The 16678-nt window shown below is 51.0% G+C and overlaps 1 protein-coding gene across 1 annotated transcript in view; it reads right to left on the bottom strand.

Annotated features, from left to right (window-relative positions):
- Nucleotides 1-6437: 6437 nt before the first annotated feature.
- The window catches only part of VCP (valosin containing protein), a 31556-nt gene continuing 21315 nt past the window's right edge, over nt 6438-16678 (bottom strand). Inside the window, exons 8-17 of the mRNA XM_050943742.1 lie at nt 16519-16652; nt 16127-16262; nt 13224-13336; nt 11764-11928; nt 11525-11647; nt 10178-10390; nt 8934-9242; nt 7728-7883; nt 7244-7398; nt 6438-6876 (exon numbers count right to left, since the gene is read on the bottom strand). Coding sequence (XP_050799699.1) covers nt 6771-6876; nt 7244-7398; nt 7728-7883; nt 8934-9242; nt 10178-10390; nt 11525-11647; nt 11764-11928; nt 13224-13336; nt 16127-16262; nt 16519-16652 — 1610 coding nt within the window. The 3' untranslated portion in view covers nt 6438-6770. The remainder of the gene's footprint in view (nt 6877-7243; nt 7399-7727; nt 7884-8933; nt 9243-10177; nt 10391-11524; nt 11648-11763; nt 11929-13223; nt 13337-16126; nt 16263-16518; nt 16653-16678) is intronic.

Raw genomic sequence — 16678 nt, 5'->3', positions numbered from 1 at the left:
TTCTTTTTCCCCCTTTAGCCTGCTTTCTGTGGGAGTTTACCTACCCCGCGTGCTGACGTCCATTGTCTTTATTCTGCTGTTTTCCCCCCTACCATTCCTGAAGCCTGGTCTGCACAAAAGACATAGGTTGATTTAACTATATGTCAGGGATGTGAAAAGTCCACACCCCGAGGGGCAGAGTTGCTGATGTAGACGGCACTAGGTCAATTAAAAAATTCTTCCGTCACCCTGGCGACCAGCACTCCATTGCCGGGACTCTCCCAGGGGCGTAGGTGAGCACAGCTCAGCTGCTACAGCATTTTAAGTGTAGACAAGCCCTTAGAATCACAAACTCAATCATTTCATCATCGCGGTCACTCAAGCTGCCTTTCACCTTCAAATTCTCACCCAGTTCCTCCCTCTTTGTCAGAATCCGACCTAGCCCAGCCTCTCCCCCAGTGGCTTTCTCCACCCTCTGTAACAAAAGAGTGTCTCCAATGCAGCCGAAGGGCGTGGGGGATAATCTGTATTATTTTCTCCCAACAGGTGTCTGGGTAGTTGGAAGTGCCCCATCCCCACCAAGTCCTGACCTTTGGACGATTTTGTTAGTTGTTTAAAAACAGTCCCATCCACCTCTACTGCCTGATGAAGTTGTCTATAGTGGCGCCCTACCGTGACATCACCCTGGATTTCTCTCTTTTAGCCTTACCACAGATTTTCAGAGGTCTCCCTCCCCATTCTGTCAACCTCAAGTGCTGGTGTAAGATAGGTGGGAAATACAAGGCAAGACCTCCTGCCTCTTTTCCCTGCTGGAACGGCTTGTCCCTGTCTGTACCAATATTCCAGTTGTGCATTATCCCACTATGTATCCATGATGCCAACTATATCAAAGTGTGATTAGTCCCTAGTATTTCTCAGCTTGTTTCTTCCCCATACTTCTTGCCTTAGTGTACTGAATGCAAAGATGTGTCTGTGATTTCCCTTGTTTCCCCCTCACCCACGTCTGCATGTTCTGGACTCACCTGGGGGCTTTTGTCTCTTGCCATCATCAAACCTAGTTTAAAGCCCTGCTCACTAGGTTAGCAAGTCTCTAGCCGACAAGCCTCTTCCCCAACCTCGAGAGCTGGCCCCCATCTCTGCTGAGCCATCTGTGATGTTGCAGTCTATATGATTTTATAAAAATATGCTAATGAGTGAATATAATGTAACTGGCATATGCATCATGAAAACGGTATCTTGTAAGGTATCACTACAAAGCTTATAATCTACTGAGTGTGATCATCCTATTTGTATAAATGTACCACTCTTGTATCTGAAACTAGAAATATGAAATATAACTCTGAGGGCCTATTGTAAACATGCAAAGTGTGGGCCATTAATGATGGTTTGGAATCTTGATGACTCCCATTAACCAAGACAATTGACTGGATGGCTCTGTTGGCAGGCAGCCTTCCCATGAGTCAGGCTGGGAGGAATGAACTGGAATCCATCTTTAACCTGTTGCTTTTCCACCGAGAAGGGGGTCGGGTGGAAACCCAAAGGGACAAAGGATTCCTGTCCTATGCAAAAGATACATAAAGGGGTGGAACAGAACAAAGGGAGGAGAGGAGCCATCATGAGGAATCTCCTAGCTACCACCTGAACTGGAACAAGGGCTGTACCAGGAGAAAGGATTGTGCCCAGGCTAGGAAGGTGTCCAGTCTGTGTCGCATCTCTTAAGGGTGGGGCTTTTATCTGTATTCAGTTTGATTAGATATAGATTTGTGTGTTCTATTTTATTTTGCTTGGTAATTCACTTTGTTATGTCTGTCACTACATGGAACTACTTAAATTCTACTTTCTGTATTTAATAAAAAAAATCACTTTTTACTTATTAATTAACCCAGAGCATGTGTTAATACTGGGAGGAGAGGCAAACAGCTGTGCATATCTCTCTATCAGTGTTATAGAGGGTGACCAATTTATAAGTTTACCCTGTATAAGCTTTATACAGGGCAAAATGGATTTATTTGGGTTTAGACCCCACTGAGAGTTGGGCATCTGAGTGTTAAAGACAAGCACACTTCTGTGAGCTGCTTTCAGTTAAGTCTGCAGCTTTGGGGCAAGTAATTCAGACCCTGTGTCTGTGTTGGAGCAGACGTGCCAAGACTACTTCTGCCCCTGCCTTCCCTGCCAGCTTGGGACTCCAGCACCCTGTCTTGCTGAGCCAGACACACCCATCAGTTGACAGTTCCCAAGGGGGTTTCTGTGATCCAACCTGTCATACTGTCTTCCCCAGAACAGCACCCAGGGTCGAGGCAGCCAAAGTCCTTCTGGTTCTCCATCCACACAGCCAGGCAGTGACCTGCAGGCTGTCTGGCCAAGGGCAGGGGCCCCGGCTGAGAGAGACGAACACCAGCTTCACCCCCCAACTCCCCGCGGTACCTCCCAGTGTCTGTAGTGCCCACAGGGATGAGCAGCTCAGGGTAGGAGTGAGCAGGCTTGAGCCTCCCTGTCTGGCCTCTGAGTTATATAAAGGGATAAAATTGTCTGTACGGTTCATCCTGTAGCTGGTGCATCCTCCTATCCCCAGTGGAAGGTCATGGAGCAGGCGGCAGGGTGCGGCCTAGGCCCCTTGCTGGAGCTGCAAGGTCATTTAGACTGGTGTAGGAGCAGTGTTACAATTTCACCTTCCACCATGTGTTACTCCGGTAACTGGAGTCTCAGGCAGGGAGTTGCCTGGGCCTGTAGCTTGGGCTGCTCCTCTGGACATGCTGCCCTAACCTATGCGCTCGCCCCTGCAGATTTCGCTTGGTCCCTGCCTCTTGCCAGTCACTGAACTGGGCCCAGTACAGCCCCCCGACAACCCCAGATCAGCTTCTGCTGTGCTACAAACCAGCTCACTTGGGCCTTGCTGGAGGCGGCACTTTTTGATCCATGGCAACGTTGCTGCTCATCCGACGGGCTCATGCTACCCTCGGGGCTGGGAGCCCGTCAAAGGTGTTTGCAAAGTGGCTTAAGTCAGTTCCCTGAAACGGGCCTAGATGCCAGTCCTAAGCTGCTGGAACGTGAGAAAGATTAACTACAAAGAACATTTCCCCTCCACTCCCTCCCAGGACCAGATGCTGGCCAGACAAGAGGCCTGGAGGCCCTAATGCCTGACCTATGAATGGCCCCTCTAATGCATACACACTATTGCTGTAGCCATGTGGGTCCCAGGATATTAGCAACAGAGGTGCATGGTGTGAGGTTATATTTTTCATTGGCCCAAGGTGTGTGGGTGTGAATGAGACATGCGTTCTAGATCACACAAAGCTTTTCTCCATCAACTCTGCTCCTGCTTTAGCACCCGCCACCACAGCCACCTTTCGTAAGGGGTCTGGCAGTGAGCCCAGCAATGGCAACCCAAGGCATCAGCCTCAGTGATAACCTGGTACAGCTGGACCAGCTCCAAAGAAATGTGGGGCCAGTCAGGCCCTCAGGAGGCCATCTAGTCCAGTCCTCCTTCATTGAGGCACGACCAAGGAAATGTAGCCCACCCCTGATGGGTGTGTCTCAAACATAAGAAAGGCCAGACTGGGTCAGACCAAAGGTCCATCTAGCCCAGTATCCTGTCCTCTGACAGTGGCCAATGCCAGGTGCCCCAGAGGGAATGAACAGAACAGGGAATCAGCAAGTGATCCATCCTCTGTCACCCATTCCCAGCTTCTGGCAAACAGAGGCTAGGGACACCATCCCTGCCCAGCCTAATAGCCATTGATGGACCTATCCTCCATGAACTTATCTAGTTCTTTTTTGAACCCTCTTATAGTCTTGGCCTTCACAACATCCTCTGGCAAAGAGTTCCACAGGTTGACTGTGCGTTGTGTGAAAAAATACTGCCTTTTTTGTTTGTTTTAAACCTGCTGCCTATTCATTTCATTTGATGACCCCTGGTTCTTATGTTGACTTGGTTTTAAAACCTCCAATGATGAAACATCCATAAGCTCCCTAGGCAGCCTGTTCCAGTGCTTAACCACCCTGTGCATTCAGAAGTTTTTCCTAATATCTAAGCCCCATTGGCCGTGCTGGCCACCCTCCCCCCACACCAGTGCCCAGGAGTGGGACTGTTGCCTCCCAGGCCTGACACCTGCGTAATGCATCCAGACTGTCCCTGCCGCCTTCACAGCTCCACCCTTGGCTCATGTTCCCTTTGTGAGCTACCATAACCCCCAGATCCTTCTCTGCAGTGCTACCACCTAGCTTGTTTTTGTAGCTGTGCATTTGATTTTTCCTTACACACAGTCATACTATGCACTGGTTTTCTTGACTGTCACAGTGAATTCAGCCTCACTGCTCTAGTTTATCAAGTGCATTTGAAATTCTAATCCTGTCCTCCAAAGTGCTTGCAACCCCTCCCTGCTTGGTGTCCTCCACAGATTTTATAAGCATATTGCCCATGCCATCATTAACAAAGATCCCGAATAGTGTTAGGGTCAGCCCAGCACAGACCGCTCCAGGACCCAGCTTGCTATTTCCACGAAGTCTGAGAGCAACGCTAGGGAATGATTCTTTGAGTAGTTTTCAACCAGTTACGCACCCATTTTATTGCAATTTCCTCTGGACCATATTTCCCTAGTTTGCTTGAGACTGTCACATCAGCCTATGTCAAAAGCCATCTCACTTCTACTGCTTCCCCCCATGCAGCAGCCTGGTTCCCATCAGATGAGGACAATAGCTTGGTTTGGCTATGATGGGGTTATTACTGATCACCCTATCAGTGCTAGGATATGTGACACTGGCCTGTCCCCCTTCCTTGGGCTGGGGCAAGGTTGGCAGAGTCTTGCCAGCAGACAGGGCAATGCAGAGTTGTTCCTGGCAGTCTGGTCCACAGGTCTGTGTCCTAATTTAAATGCCCTGAGCTGTGGGGCTTCCACTCCGGCCTTGGGACTAGCCCAAAGCTCATCACTCTCCCTGCAAACTAGCACATGCTATTCTAGCTATGTGTGCTCTCAATGGCCCTGCGTTGATCCCCGATACAGCCACTCTGCCAAGTCCTTTCTCCTGGGTGTTTGCATCTTTCAGCTACTGAGACTGTTACCACAGCACTTTCTCTTTCCCCCATCTTGCTTTAGTCTAGCTGGATGTAGCACCTGCTCGTTGTTGGGGTCCCCCCCCTTGCTGCCCAGCACTGAACACCGTGGAGCTGTAGCCCCATCCGAGTCACAGCTGAGCGGGGATTGCAGGAACACAGCTGTATGACATCCATACTCATTCCTCCTGCATATCCGGCCCCCCCCCCGTGTGACGAGCCCTTTCCTTGACAGCCAGCTACCCTCCAGCACAACTTGTTCAATAGTCCAGGCTGCTGCTTAGCAAACCCCTCCAGAACCATGTGTGCTACTGGGGGCTTAACTGGGGCACGAGGGGCCTGAACAGGGCAGGTGGCTTGTAGCTCTTCGTCATCGTAGGGCGGGTTCACCTCTACAACTGCAACGACCAAGAGTTCAAGTTCACGGCTGTTTGCCCTGTGACAGGCCCACAGCCAGCTGTGCCCAGCCCGAAGCAGCAGGCTTCTGGGGAAACAGAGGCTGCTGTCTGTGCCCGCAGGAACAGTAAATAACTCCAGAAGGAGCCCAGCCCTCTGCTGCAGACAGGGCCAGCAGTGAGTGCAGCCCATGACATGTGCTAGCCGTGGCAGGCTGCTCCAGGGCTTTCCCCAGCTACAGCACTGCAAAGGGGAGCAGCAGGACACACAGGGCTTGTCCATCCCATTGCACTGCTGCAGGAGGGGAGGACGAGCCCGGCAGAGGGAGGACGCCCAAGCCGAAGAAAGGATAGCCCTGGTGGGCTGCTAAGAGGAACAATGAGAGCGAGAGGCTGGCAGCTAAGAGCTAAACCCTTCCCGTGGCTGGATTTGGTTTCAGGCTCGGGGAGGACGGGTCCCTCTGTGAGTACGAAGTGTTCTGCTGCCTGACAAGCATGGGGCAGCTGCTTGGGGGAAGAGGAAGCTCCTCTAGTTCCTGCCCATGGACCTGAGATGCTGCATTCCCAGGCACCTGGCACACGGACGCTCTGAGCACCCAGTGAGATGCAGCGAACCCAGCCAGCGAGCTGGGGGTGCAGGCAGTCACATGGGCAGCAGGCTGACAGCTCAGACGACAGACAGGGACATGACCCACAACATTGCACCAAACCCAGGTCCCAGCTGGGAAGAGAGGTGCAGCCTCACACCCACTTTGAGAAGGAAAATTCAGCACCAGCTGTTCTCTAGGGGCCACCTTTACTCAATGTTCACTGGGGTTCGGTTAGAAACCGCTTGCGAGCAGGCAAGTTTATTTTCCAAACATTCACTACGTCAACACAGAACTAGATTTTCCCAGCCAAGCAGAGGGGAGAGGGGTGAAAAGGCCCAGGGAAGCGAGTGAGACGCAGAAGCTGCAGGTGACAGAGCTGGCTATGCCGCGGGCGTGTCACACAAAGTAAGGGCCAGGGCCTGGTTGGAATTTTATGGGAACTTTTTTGGTTTTTTTTATTATTTTTGTGGTTTTTATACAGGCTAGCGTTGTACCCTTTGCTAAAGCTGCTGATTCTGCCACAAACTAGAACAGAAATTTCTCAGAAATTAAGTCACTTCCCCTCCTGGTTAATTCACTGTCTGCCTCCCAAACGACACCGGTTTGTAATTTATTGTGTTTGCAACAGACACCCCTGTACAAAGTCTGACGTGCAGCTACACTGTTCTGACTGAGGAATGAAGAAGCCGAGAGTCCATTGGAATTTCCCTGCACAACACGGCCTGGTCTGCAGTTTGGTCCGCAGAGGGCGGCAAGTTAACCATAGAGATCGTCGTCATTGTCTTCACTGTACACGTTCCCTCCGCTGCCACTGCCTGGGCCTTGGCTCGGGCCAGCACCACCCTGGTTACCTGATGGGAATCTGCACAGAGCAGAGAAACACCAGTCAAGCACCGCCCAACAGCCGCCCCCTTCCCCGCCACACCAGTCCCCGGCTCAGAGACAAATGGAGGAGACTGTGCTCACTGCTGATGAGTTCAGGGTTTTTTGTTTTTTTTTTAAAACACAGGCAGAAACAGAGACCTCCAGCGCCAGCATTCCACGCAAGTCCCACAGCGCTTTACAAAGCACCCGCCCCTGGGGTGGGCCCAGCTGCTGGTTAAGAACATGTGGCTTAGACAGAAGTTGAGCGACTGACACTGCTGGGCAAACGGAGAGTTGGGGAACAGAACTAGGGCACAGCTGAAGCTGCTCATCGTTAGGGACCCACTAACACTGCCCCAAGTTACCTGAAGCTGCCGAAGCCGCGACTTTGCTGTAGAGTCTGTGCAAACATCTCGTATTTCCTGATGTCGTTGTCACTGACAGAGCGGCGAGCAAAGCGCATGGCCTCCTCAAAGTGATCCCTGCGGATCTCCGGAACCGGGTCGTCCTCCTCCACCTCCTGCAGCAGAGCAGAGACAAAACCACGGCTCACTCTGCACCCAAGCTCCCACTGCCAGCAGCGCTTTGGCTCCAGCCAAGCACCCAAGAGCTCTGCCTTGGTTAATGCTCCGATATAGCCAGCGGGAGCAACTGGACACCCTAGCAGAGAAGTGACCTCATCCCAAGGAAGGGTCCCCAGGGCAGTGGGAAAGGGCACCTCATCTGACCAAGTTCAGTGCCCTGCTCCGTGGCTGGGAAACACCCACCGCCCTGGGGTGCCCTGCGCCAGCAGCCTGGAAACAGCCATGCCCCGTCTCTCTAGCGGCACTGAGACCCAGCCTCACTCACCATGGCAGAAGGGTTGGTCTGCCTCTCGCGCTCTCGCCTGATCTCGTTCTCAATGGACTCGCGGATGGCCAGTTTGCAGGCGCGCTGGCAGATCTCGGTCAGGTCAGCTCCCGAAAAGCCGTTGGTCATCTTTGCCAGGAACTCCAGGTCCACATCCTGTGGGAGAATCAGGAAGGCCCATTCTTTACGTTACACTGCCAGCTAATACCAAGGGGTCACGGGCCCTTGAGGGAACAGACTGCCCTCCTAGAATTAGCCAGCAGCAGGAGAATCCTACAGCTCAGCTTTGGGCAAAGGCCTGCCCACCCTCCTGCATGAACCTGGGCAGGCAGCTCCAGGTGCCTCTCTGTATGGCTCTCTCCACCAGGAAAGGCAGCTGGACGCAGCACAGCTCCAGGGGTCATGGCCCTTGGTTCAGATGTCAGTGCTGGGCACCACCTGAAGGAACGTTAGGCTGCATCCAGCAAAGCCCTGAAGCCACTGGCCCCCGGTGTGACAGCGTCAGAACTGCAAAGCCGCAGGGGAGCGTGGGAGCCCAGCTCAGCACCAGACGGCGATGGAAATGCTGCCTTTGGGTAAGGAAGGGCACAGCTCATGTGACTGCCTAGGGACCCATCTGCACCCAGAGAGCAGCAGTGACCGCCCCCCGAGGGCACTGAGATAAGCAGGGCTTGAGAACCCCATTTTAAAGAGCAATACACCATTTCAGTCCCCACCCTCCAGCCAGTCATACCCCACAGGAAAGGTGGGCTCTGTATCAGGGAACCCAGCCCCGGGCCCACATGGGCCCTTCACTCCTGGACAGGGCTGCTCTGTTTGGTTTGCCTCCTTGAGGTGTGCCGCTGCCTAAAGCCTGAGCCCAGTGAATGGGCTCCAACATTTCCCTCTTCCATTTTGTGTTCACAGGACAGAACCTTGTTCTCTTGAACCAGCCTGAGCTCGTCCCCTTCCCAGAATGCACTGGGTCAGGCTTTAGTGGTGTTGGGGGAGGGTGGCAGCCATTAAGGGTGACTGTATTTTAAGGAGCTGTCACTTATACCCAAAGAGTCAAACTCCACCCTCCCTCCCCATCCCTCAACGGCATGGACTGAAGCTCATGTGCTAACAGCAGCAGTCGCCTCTCCGCCATTCCCCTTGCTCCTTTGGGGTCCACGTTCACCAGACCCCAAGAACACCAGAGCCTTGGTCAAAGAGCTCGGGCCTTGCCTTGGCAACGGGGGACTTCCTCAGGTTGGCCTTGAGGATGGCGATTCGTGACTTCTCATCAGGCAGGGGGATATAGATGAGCTGATCCAGGCGGCCAGGGCGCAGGATGGCCGGGTCGATGATGTCTGGCCTGTTGGTAGCACCAATGATGAAGACGTTCTTCTTGGTGGACATGCCATCCATCTCTGTCAGAATCTGGTTAATGACACGGTCTGCGGCGCCACCACCGTCCCCGATGTTCCCACCTCGAGCCTTTGCAATGGAGTCCAGCTCATCGAAGAAGAGCACGCAGGGCGCTGCTTGGCGGGCCTGCACAAGGCAAACACACACAGTTCCCTTGTGCACTTAAGAGCAAGTGCCAGGATCACACCAAAATTCACCTGAAGCATCTCCTGGCCTTTGATAGACAAATAAAAGCCCTCTCCTCATACACGGAGAGGTGCTGGACCTCGGGCAGCTTAGACCAGCAGCTCTGGGTCTGTCCTAGATTTACATCACGAACGCTTACGCTCAGTGGACCGAGGCATTTCCCCCAAGAACTGGGAGCAACGTGAACCAGCAGAATGTTGGCGACTCCCAGGCCTAGAGAAAAGCTGGGAAGTATTCTGGCTGGACTGGCGCTCTTCTTGCAGGAGATTTCACTCTCCTTCCAACTCCCCATTCCCACAGCCAGGCAACATGCTCCAAAAGCAGACTCCCAAGACAAGCATGCAGCTCGGGCATAGGCTCACATTTCCACTGAGGAACGAGACATTCATGAAGGTGGGTGGCCTCCCTAAGCTGGGTGTATTGCTGGCCAAGGCTGAGGACCTTGAAAACAGAGCCTGACAGACTAAACACCCTTTAGCTACTGTCTGCCTTCTAGAAACCTGCTAATGGGACATCTCATGTAACAGAGCTCTACGGGGGTGGGGGTGGGATTACCTCTCAACAACCCTGCTTCCCTTCTATTCTGGTCCTTACCCTGCACCCATCGCTAGGATATCTGAGCATCTATCTTCCAACAGGCTCAGGGAACAGCAGGGGCAAGCCTATTACATCTATGTGACTCACACTATTGGTCATTAGTTTTCTAACATTAGGAACATGGGGTGTGCTCACGACATGAGGCAGCAACACCTGACCATGAGACAAAATCATGATAGCGCTGGGGTCAGCAGGCTTCCAGACTAGCTCAGCACAGGTGATGCACTGGGGAGATGGGACAGACATTAAAACCCTTGTTCAGAAACAAAGCTGCTCACCTTGTCAAAGATCTCACGCACGTTGGCTTCAGACTCACCAAACCACATGGTGAGAAGCTCTGGCCCCTTGATGGAGATGAAATTGGCCTGGCATTCGTTGGCAATGGCTTTAGCCAACAGTGTCTTACCACAGCCAGGTGGTCCATAAAACAGGACCCCTTTGGATGGAGTCATGCCGAATTTGAGGAATTTGTCTGGGTGCTCCACAGGATACTAGAGAAGGGAGAAATTTAGCATCAGCCCTAAATAAATAATGAGCCAGACCAAAGGATCACACCTTGACCCTGTCAGCTGGGAGGCCTAAAGCTCCAACACTTGAAGGGTTCTGCCTGCTAGATTCTAACGCAGTTCTCAAGCCGATGCCTAACGCCTTCATCAACAGTCCTGGGGCTCGAAGAGCCTCTTTATCCCCAGGCCAGGCACTGCCTGGTTAGCAGCAGGGCAAGCTTCCTGCACATTGTGCCTCATTGCTGCCCTGCAGGGACTGCACTAGAGGGGAGAGAGGCCCACTCAGCCAGGGTCTCTCTCCTGAGACAGTGATGTCCACCAGAAACTGGACAGACCCACCAATTCACCAGGGCTAAGGGATAGCTTTTGGTTAACACTAACTTGGGATGGATTAAAACTAGAAAACAAGAGGGGATAAGAGTCTCCAATTTATATTTCATAAAAGGGCAGTGATGGATCTTCAGCATCTGCCATGCAGACAGTGGCCTGCCGCCAAAAACAGGGGGACGTCAAGACCACCCAAATCCTGGCATCTCAGGGCTAACAGAGAAGAGAATTTCCAGTATCTCTTCGTGGGAAAAACTTCACAATAGTAGAAAGCCCTCGATCAAACATGCCACACTCCCTAACAGTGCAGAACCTGCACTTGCTTTCAGCATTTAGTTTCTTGGATACAAAGGTCTTGGCTACACTGAGACCTCAGCAATTTTCCCACTCTTGGTCTCTGAGCAGCCTAGATAACACAAGAACTCCAGTGCCCATCCACAATAGCATTTCCACCACTGCTAGCACCAAGACAAGATCTGCCAAGAAGGCTCAGTGTAGACACAACTCAGAACAGACAGAAAAGTGCACTGTTCCCCCCAGCACGTGCACAGCCCTCCTCGTGCACACCACACTGTTAAAACTGACAGGAAGCAGCATGAAATTTCCACTCAAGTGTGAGGAAATCAGAATTCATGTGAAAATGTTTGGGAAGAGGTGGCCTGTGGGATTAAGATTGACCAGAACCCCTTTTTCGGTAAACATCTCCGTTTGCAGCCACACTGGCATCTCTCGGTAGATTTTTTAATTAAGCAATTTAGCCAACAGCCAGGAATCACTCGCACCAGCCCTCACCTGCACAAGCTCCTGGAGTTCTCTCTTCACATCTTCTAGACCACCAATATCTTCCCAGGTAACCTGCGGCACCTCCACCACGGTCTCCCGCAGAGCTGAGGGGTTGCTCTGGCTCAGAGCCCACTAGCACCAGGAGAGAAAGGGTGACATGAATTACATGCTCCATTCACTTGTTCTAGGGCAGTAATGAACAGGTAGAGAGACTTGCGCTGGCAGCAAACTGAGCATTTCTACATTACCCTGAAGTCATCCATGGTCACAGCCAGTGAATTCATCACTTCAGCATCTATGGTTTCATCCTCCAGGTCTATGAGATCCATCTTCTTCCTGATGGCCTGGAGAGCAGCTTCGGAGCAAAGAGCAGCCAAGTCTGCACCAACATGGCCGTGGGTCTCATTGGCCACCTGAAAGCAAAGCATCAGCCGTGACTTACCAGGACATGCGCAAACACATCACACTGGCAGAATTTGGGGGACAGAAACCGTGATGCTTTGCTGTAAGTTCAGGAGGAGCACACAGCACCCCAGCTGGCAGGCAGGGAGAAGCTACGTTTCATATGGGATCGGAGCTAGGACTAATTCAGAAACGGGGCAACATGACAGCCCTGGAGATAGGAGTCCTCTATCCACAGGACCGATACTGCAAGCGCACTGCACCTCTTCCCGTGTGCACTGCCAAACACTCAGATAACTCAGTCTGTGGTCCGCTCGACCCTTGGCTTCTCAGAAGACTGCCAACTCGGGGACTCTGAAGATACGGTAGCACAACACTCCTCCAACTGGCCTAAGAGCAATTTGTGCATATTGGGGAACAAAACCCCAACACTACATAGAAAATGATGGGATCTAAGTTAGCTGTTCTCACTTGAGAGGTCTTGGAGTTGTGGACAGTTCTCTGAAAACATCGTCTCAATGTGCAGCAGCAGGCAGAATGTTAGGAACCATTAGGAAAAGGTGAGCTAATATGACAAATATCATGTCATCACTATATAGATCAATGGTGTGCGACTAAGAGGGGATATGAGAGAGGTCAGTAAAATCATGACTGGTGTAAAGAAAGTGAATAAGGAAGTGTTCTTTAGCCCTTCACATAACACAAGAACTAGGGATCACCCAATGAAATTAACAGGCAGCAGGTTTAAAACAAACAAAATGAAGTATTTCTTCACACAGCAAACCTGTGGAACTCCTTGCCAGGGGATGTTGGGAATGCCACAAGTATAAGTGGGTTCAAAGAAGAATCAGTTCCTGGAGGACAGGTCCATCAATGACTATTAGAAAAGATGATCAGGGATCCACCCCATTCTCTGGGTGTCCCTAAGCCCAGGTCCTGGGACTGGACGGCAGGGGATGGATCGCTCGGTAATTGCCCTGTTCTGTTCATTCCCTCTGGGGCACCTGACACTGGCCATAGTTGGAAACAGGATACTGGGCTAGATGGACCACTGGTCTGACCCAATCTGACTATTCATACATTCTAATGCAGCCACACCACTTTCACAACGCAGTGACTTTTAGTCACAAGCTGGCTGGATAGAATTAAGGCCAAAGATTTCCTGCTACTCCAGTTTCCTGCCTTATCAATCCCACGGATAAATTACATCACCGTAACTGCAACAATTCATCCATTACGTAACTCCTTAATGAGAGCACTGATGTGTGGGTACAACAGAGGGTTTCCCAGAAAGCATGCTACCAACCTGCTCCAGATCAACATCATCAGCCAGTTTCATATTCTTTGTGTGGATCTGCAGAATCTCCAGGCGGCCGGTGGCATCAGGGATACCGATATCTACCTCTCTGTCAAAGCGACCTGGGGAGCACAAAACACACACCTAGCTGCTGAATTCTCTGGAAGTGGGTAAACTCTGTTTACAGCATTCCCCTGCCCGTGGTCCCACTGAAAAGCAAAGTGAGGACTGTCCACGTGTTCCAGGAGGCGCCAGTACATTGAACTACAGTGATGGATGCTTTAAAAAACCCAAGAGAGATCAGAGAGTGAGGGAGAGATTCAGCCAGTCAGGGCAAGTGAGAGCAGTGGTTTGATTAGAAGTCAGGATTGCTAAACGTTGAGGAGCACTGCTTGGGTCAGTCATTTTTCTAGAGTGATTTATACTTCGGTGAAGGTAAGTCTCCCCCTCACCAGCACTGCCCTGCTTCTAACAGAAGCAGCACCACAGATATGTAGATTCCAAGGCCAGGAGGGCCCACTGCAATCATCTAGTCAGAACCCCTGTAAGACACAGGCCAGAGACTCGCCCCACAGTAATTCCTAGAACTTTTAGAAAAATTTCCCATCCTGATTTTAATATGGTCAGAGCTGGAGATTCCAGCACCACCCTGGGTAAGTTGTTCCAATGGTTAATTACCATATATACTTGTTCATAAGTTTTTGGTTAAAAAAGTGTTGCATCAAAGAGTGGGGGTTGGCTTATAAACAGGTCTACAACAAAATCTGATGATTTTAAACTCTATGGAATCATTGAATTGAATATCTAATACAACCTTTGGCACGTGGCCCACCAGGGTAAGCACTCTGGTGGGCTGGTTTGTTTACCTGCTGTGTCTGCAGGTTCAGCCGACTGTGGCTCCCACTGGCCGCGGTTCACCATCCCAGGCCAATGGGGGTGGTGGGAAGCCGCGGCCAGCACATCCCTCACCCGTGCCGCTTCCCGCCGCCCCCATTGGCCTGGGATGGCGAACCGCGGTAAGTGGGATCCGTGATCGGCTGAACCTGCGGACACGGCAGGTAAACAAACCAGCCTGGCCTGCCAGGGTGCTTACCCTGGTGGGCCACATGCCAAAGGTTGCCGATCCCTGATCTAATACATTGTAATTTTGTTTACCTGGCACGTCTTCAGGCATGGAGCCCCTCAACTCCCTGTGGCCGCGGTTCACCATTCCCAGCCAATGGGAGCTGCAGGAAGCACCACTTCCTGCAGCTCCCATTGGCTGGGAATGACGCACTGCAGCCACAGGGAGTTGAGGGGCTCCGTTCCTGCAAACGCTCCAAGTAAACAAAACGTCCCGACCCACCAGAGGCTTACCCTGACGGGCTGGGTGCCAAAGTTTTCCAACCTCTGAAAGAGAGGGTCAGCTTATGAAAGGGTCATACAGTTTTTGCTATTTTTACCTATCCATTTTGGGGGGATCGGTTTATAAACGAACGGGCTAATGAACAAGTATATACGGTACTCTTACCCTTATTTCCAGTCTGAATTTGTGTGGCTTCAACTTTTACCCACTGGATCGCATTAGACCTTCCCCACAAGATTGCAGAGCCCTTTATTAAATCTTTGTTCCCCATTAGATACTTATAGATTGTAATCAAATCACTCCGTAACCTTCTCTTTATTAAGCTCAATAGACTGGACTCTGAGATTATCACTCTAAGGCAGGTTTTCTAAGCCTTTACTCATTCTCGTGGCTCTTCTTTGAACCCTCTGGAATCTACCAACATCCTTCTTGAACTGTGGGCACCAGAACAGGACCCAGGATTCCAGCAGCAGTTGCACCAGTGCCAGATACAGACGTAAAATAACCTCTCTGCTCCTACTCCAGATTCCCCTGTGTACGCATCCCAGGATCGCATTTTCTCTTTTGGCCAGTCACAGTGGAAGCTCATGTTCAGCTGATTATCCATCACCCCCAGATCTTTTGCCGAGTCATTGCTTCCCAGGACAGAAGTCACCCATCCCATAAATCTGGCCTACCTTCTTTGTTTCCAGATGTATATGTTTATCTGCATTAAAACACATATTGTTTGCTTACACCCAGTTTACCAGCATGGCTCCTCTTTCATTTCTACCCATGCATGCACAGCACAGGTAGAGACTGTTCAAATATTTAGAGGCAGATTTAAATCTCTCATGACTTTCTATAATGCCTATCGCTGTAGCATCTGAGCTATGTATGAAGGGTATTACAGTGCTTAGCATGAAAGAGCCCCGATCCCTGACTGCCACTACTACAACAAAAATTAATAGCACATGCAAAAATGTAAACGTGCCACAGCTGCACAGCGTCACCATAACTGTGCACTCAGATGGCTAGTATTGCATTTAACTGGCCACTTGCCCACGCAAGTTCCACCAATCTGCAGTTGCAGTCTGGCAGTAACTGCTCATGCAAATTGGACATTCATTCTTGGCACAAAGTTTTGAAAATTCACTGGACATATCTCAACACTTAAATTGAAGGTCGGACAATTTGGGGTTTACTACAGTTCAGGGACGAACCTGTCTGAAGTGACCAGCTAGAAGAGGTGGCCTTTAAAGAACCCCCAAAGTTTCCAGAAGAGTTTTGTATAAAAGTAAATGGCCACTTCAGACAGGGGTTTGCCTAAGCAGGAGTCACCATCATTCCAGCATTTTGCAGTTTCTGCTGTTTATAGCCCTGCGATACCAAATGGTAGAAGCCAGAAATGAGTTTCCTGTGAGCTCTGAGGAGATGAGTCAGCAAGTTGTTAATCAGACCTACGAAGTTATCAGGCACATTGTAATGTCTAATGAATAATTTCACAGCCCTAAGCAAGGAACACTCAAGTGCCACCTGTAACAAAGCACTGGCTGCACCCACAAAAAAAGCAGCAAAGCTCAGTTACCGAATCGCCTGAGTGCAGGGTCAATGCTGTTAGGTCTGTTGGTAGCTGCCATAACAATCACATGTGCTCTCTGTTTCAGGCCATCCATAAGAGTCAGCAGCTGAGACACTATGCGACGTTCCACCTCTCCATGCGTCTACAGAGAAAGAAAACAGCAGATCAGCAAGAGACCCAACAGAAGCAGGTCAGCAACACTGCCCAACGTTAGTGAAATCCTCAAGCTCTAAGGAAACCTACTGATCTGTGCCAGCCCCAGTCTTTGGATTCTTCCCAATTCAGACTGAAACCCAAGCACTAGGCTAGCGCGATGCATCTACGCCGCTTCTGCGCCACATTCAAGTCCTGGTGCTAAAACTGCCTGTGGAAATGCAGAAGTGGGACTCCTTGTTTACCTTCTCCCTCTTTGGAGCAATGGCATCCAGTTCATCGATGAAGATGATGGCAGGCGCATTTTTTTCAGCTTCCTCAAAAGCTTTCCTGAGATTGCTCTCAGACTCACCAGCCAGCTTGCTCATGATCTCAGGGCCTGGAAAACAGCAGCAAGATGACAGG

The sequence above is a fragment of the Gopherus flavomarginatus genome, chromosome 3 (assembly GCF_025201925.1).
Source record: "Gopherus flavomarginatus isolate rGopFla2 chromosome 3, rGopFla2.mat.asm, whole genome shotgun sequence".
In the NCBI taxonomy this organism is placed as follows: domain Eukaryota; kingdom Metazoa; phylum Chordata; order Testudines; family Testudinidae; genus Gopherus; species Gopherus flavomarginatus.
Note: the sequence above shows the minus strand (reverse complement) of the source record. Positions and strands in the feature narration are given on the sequence as shown.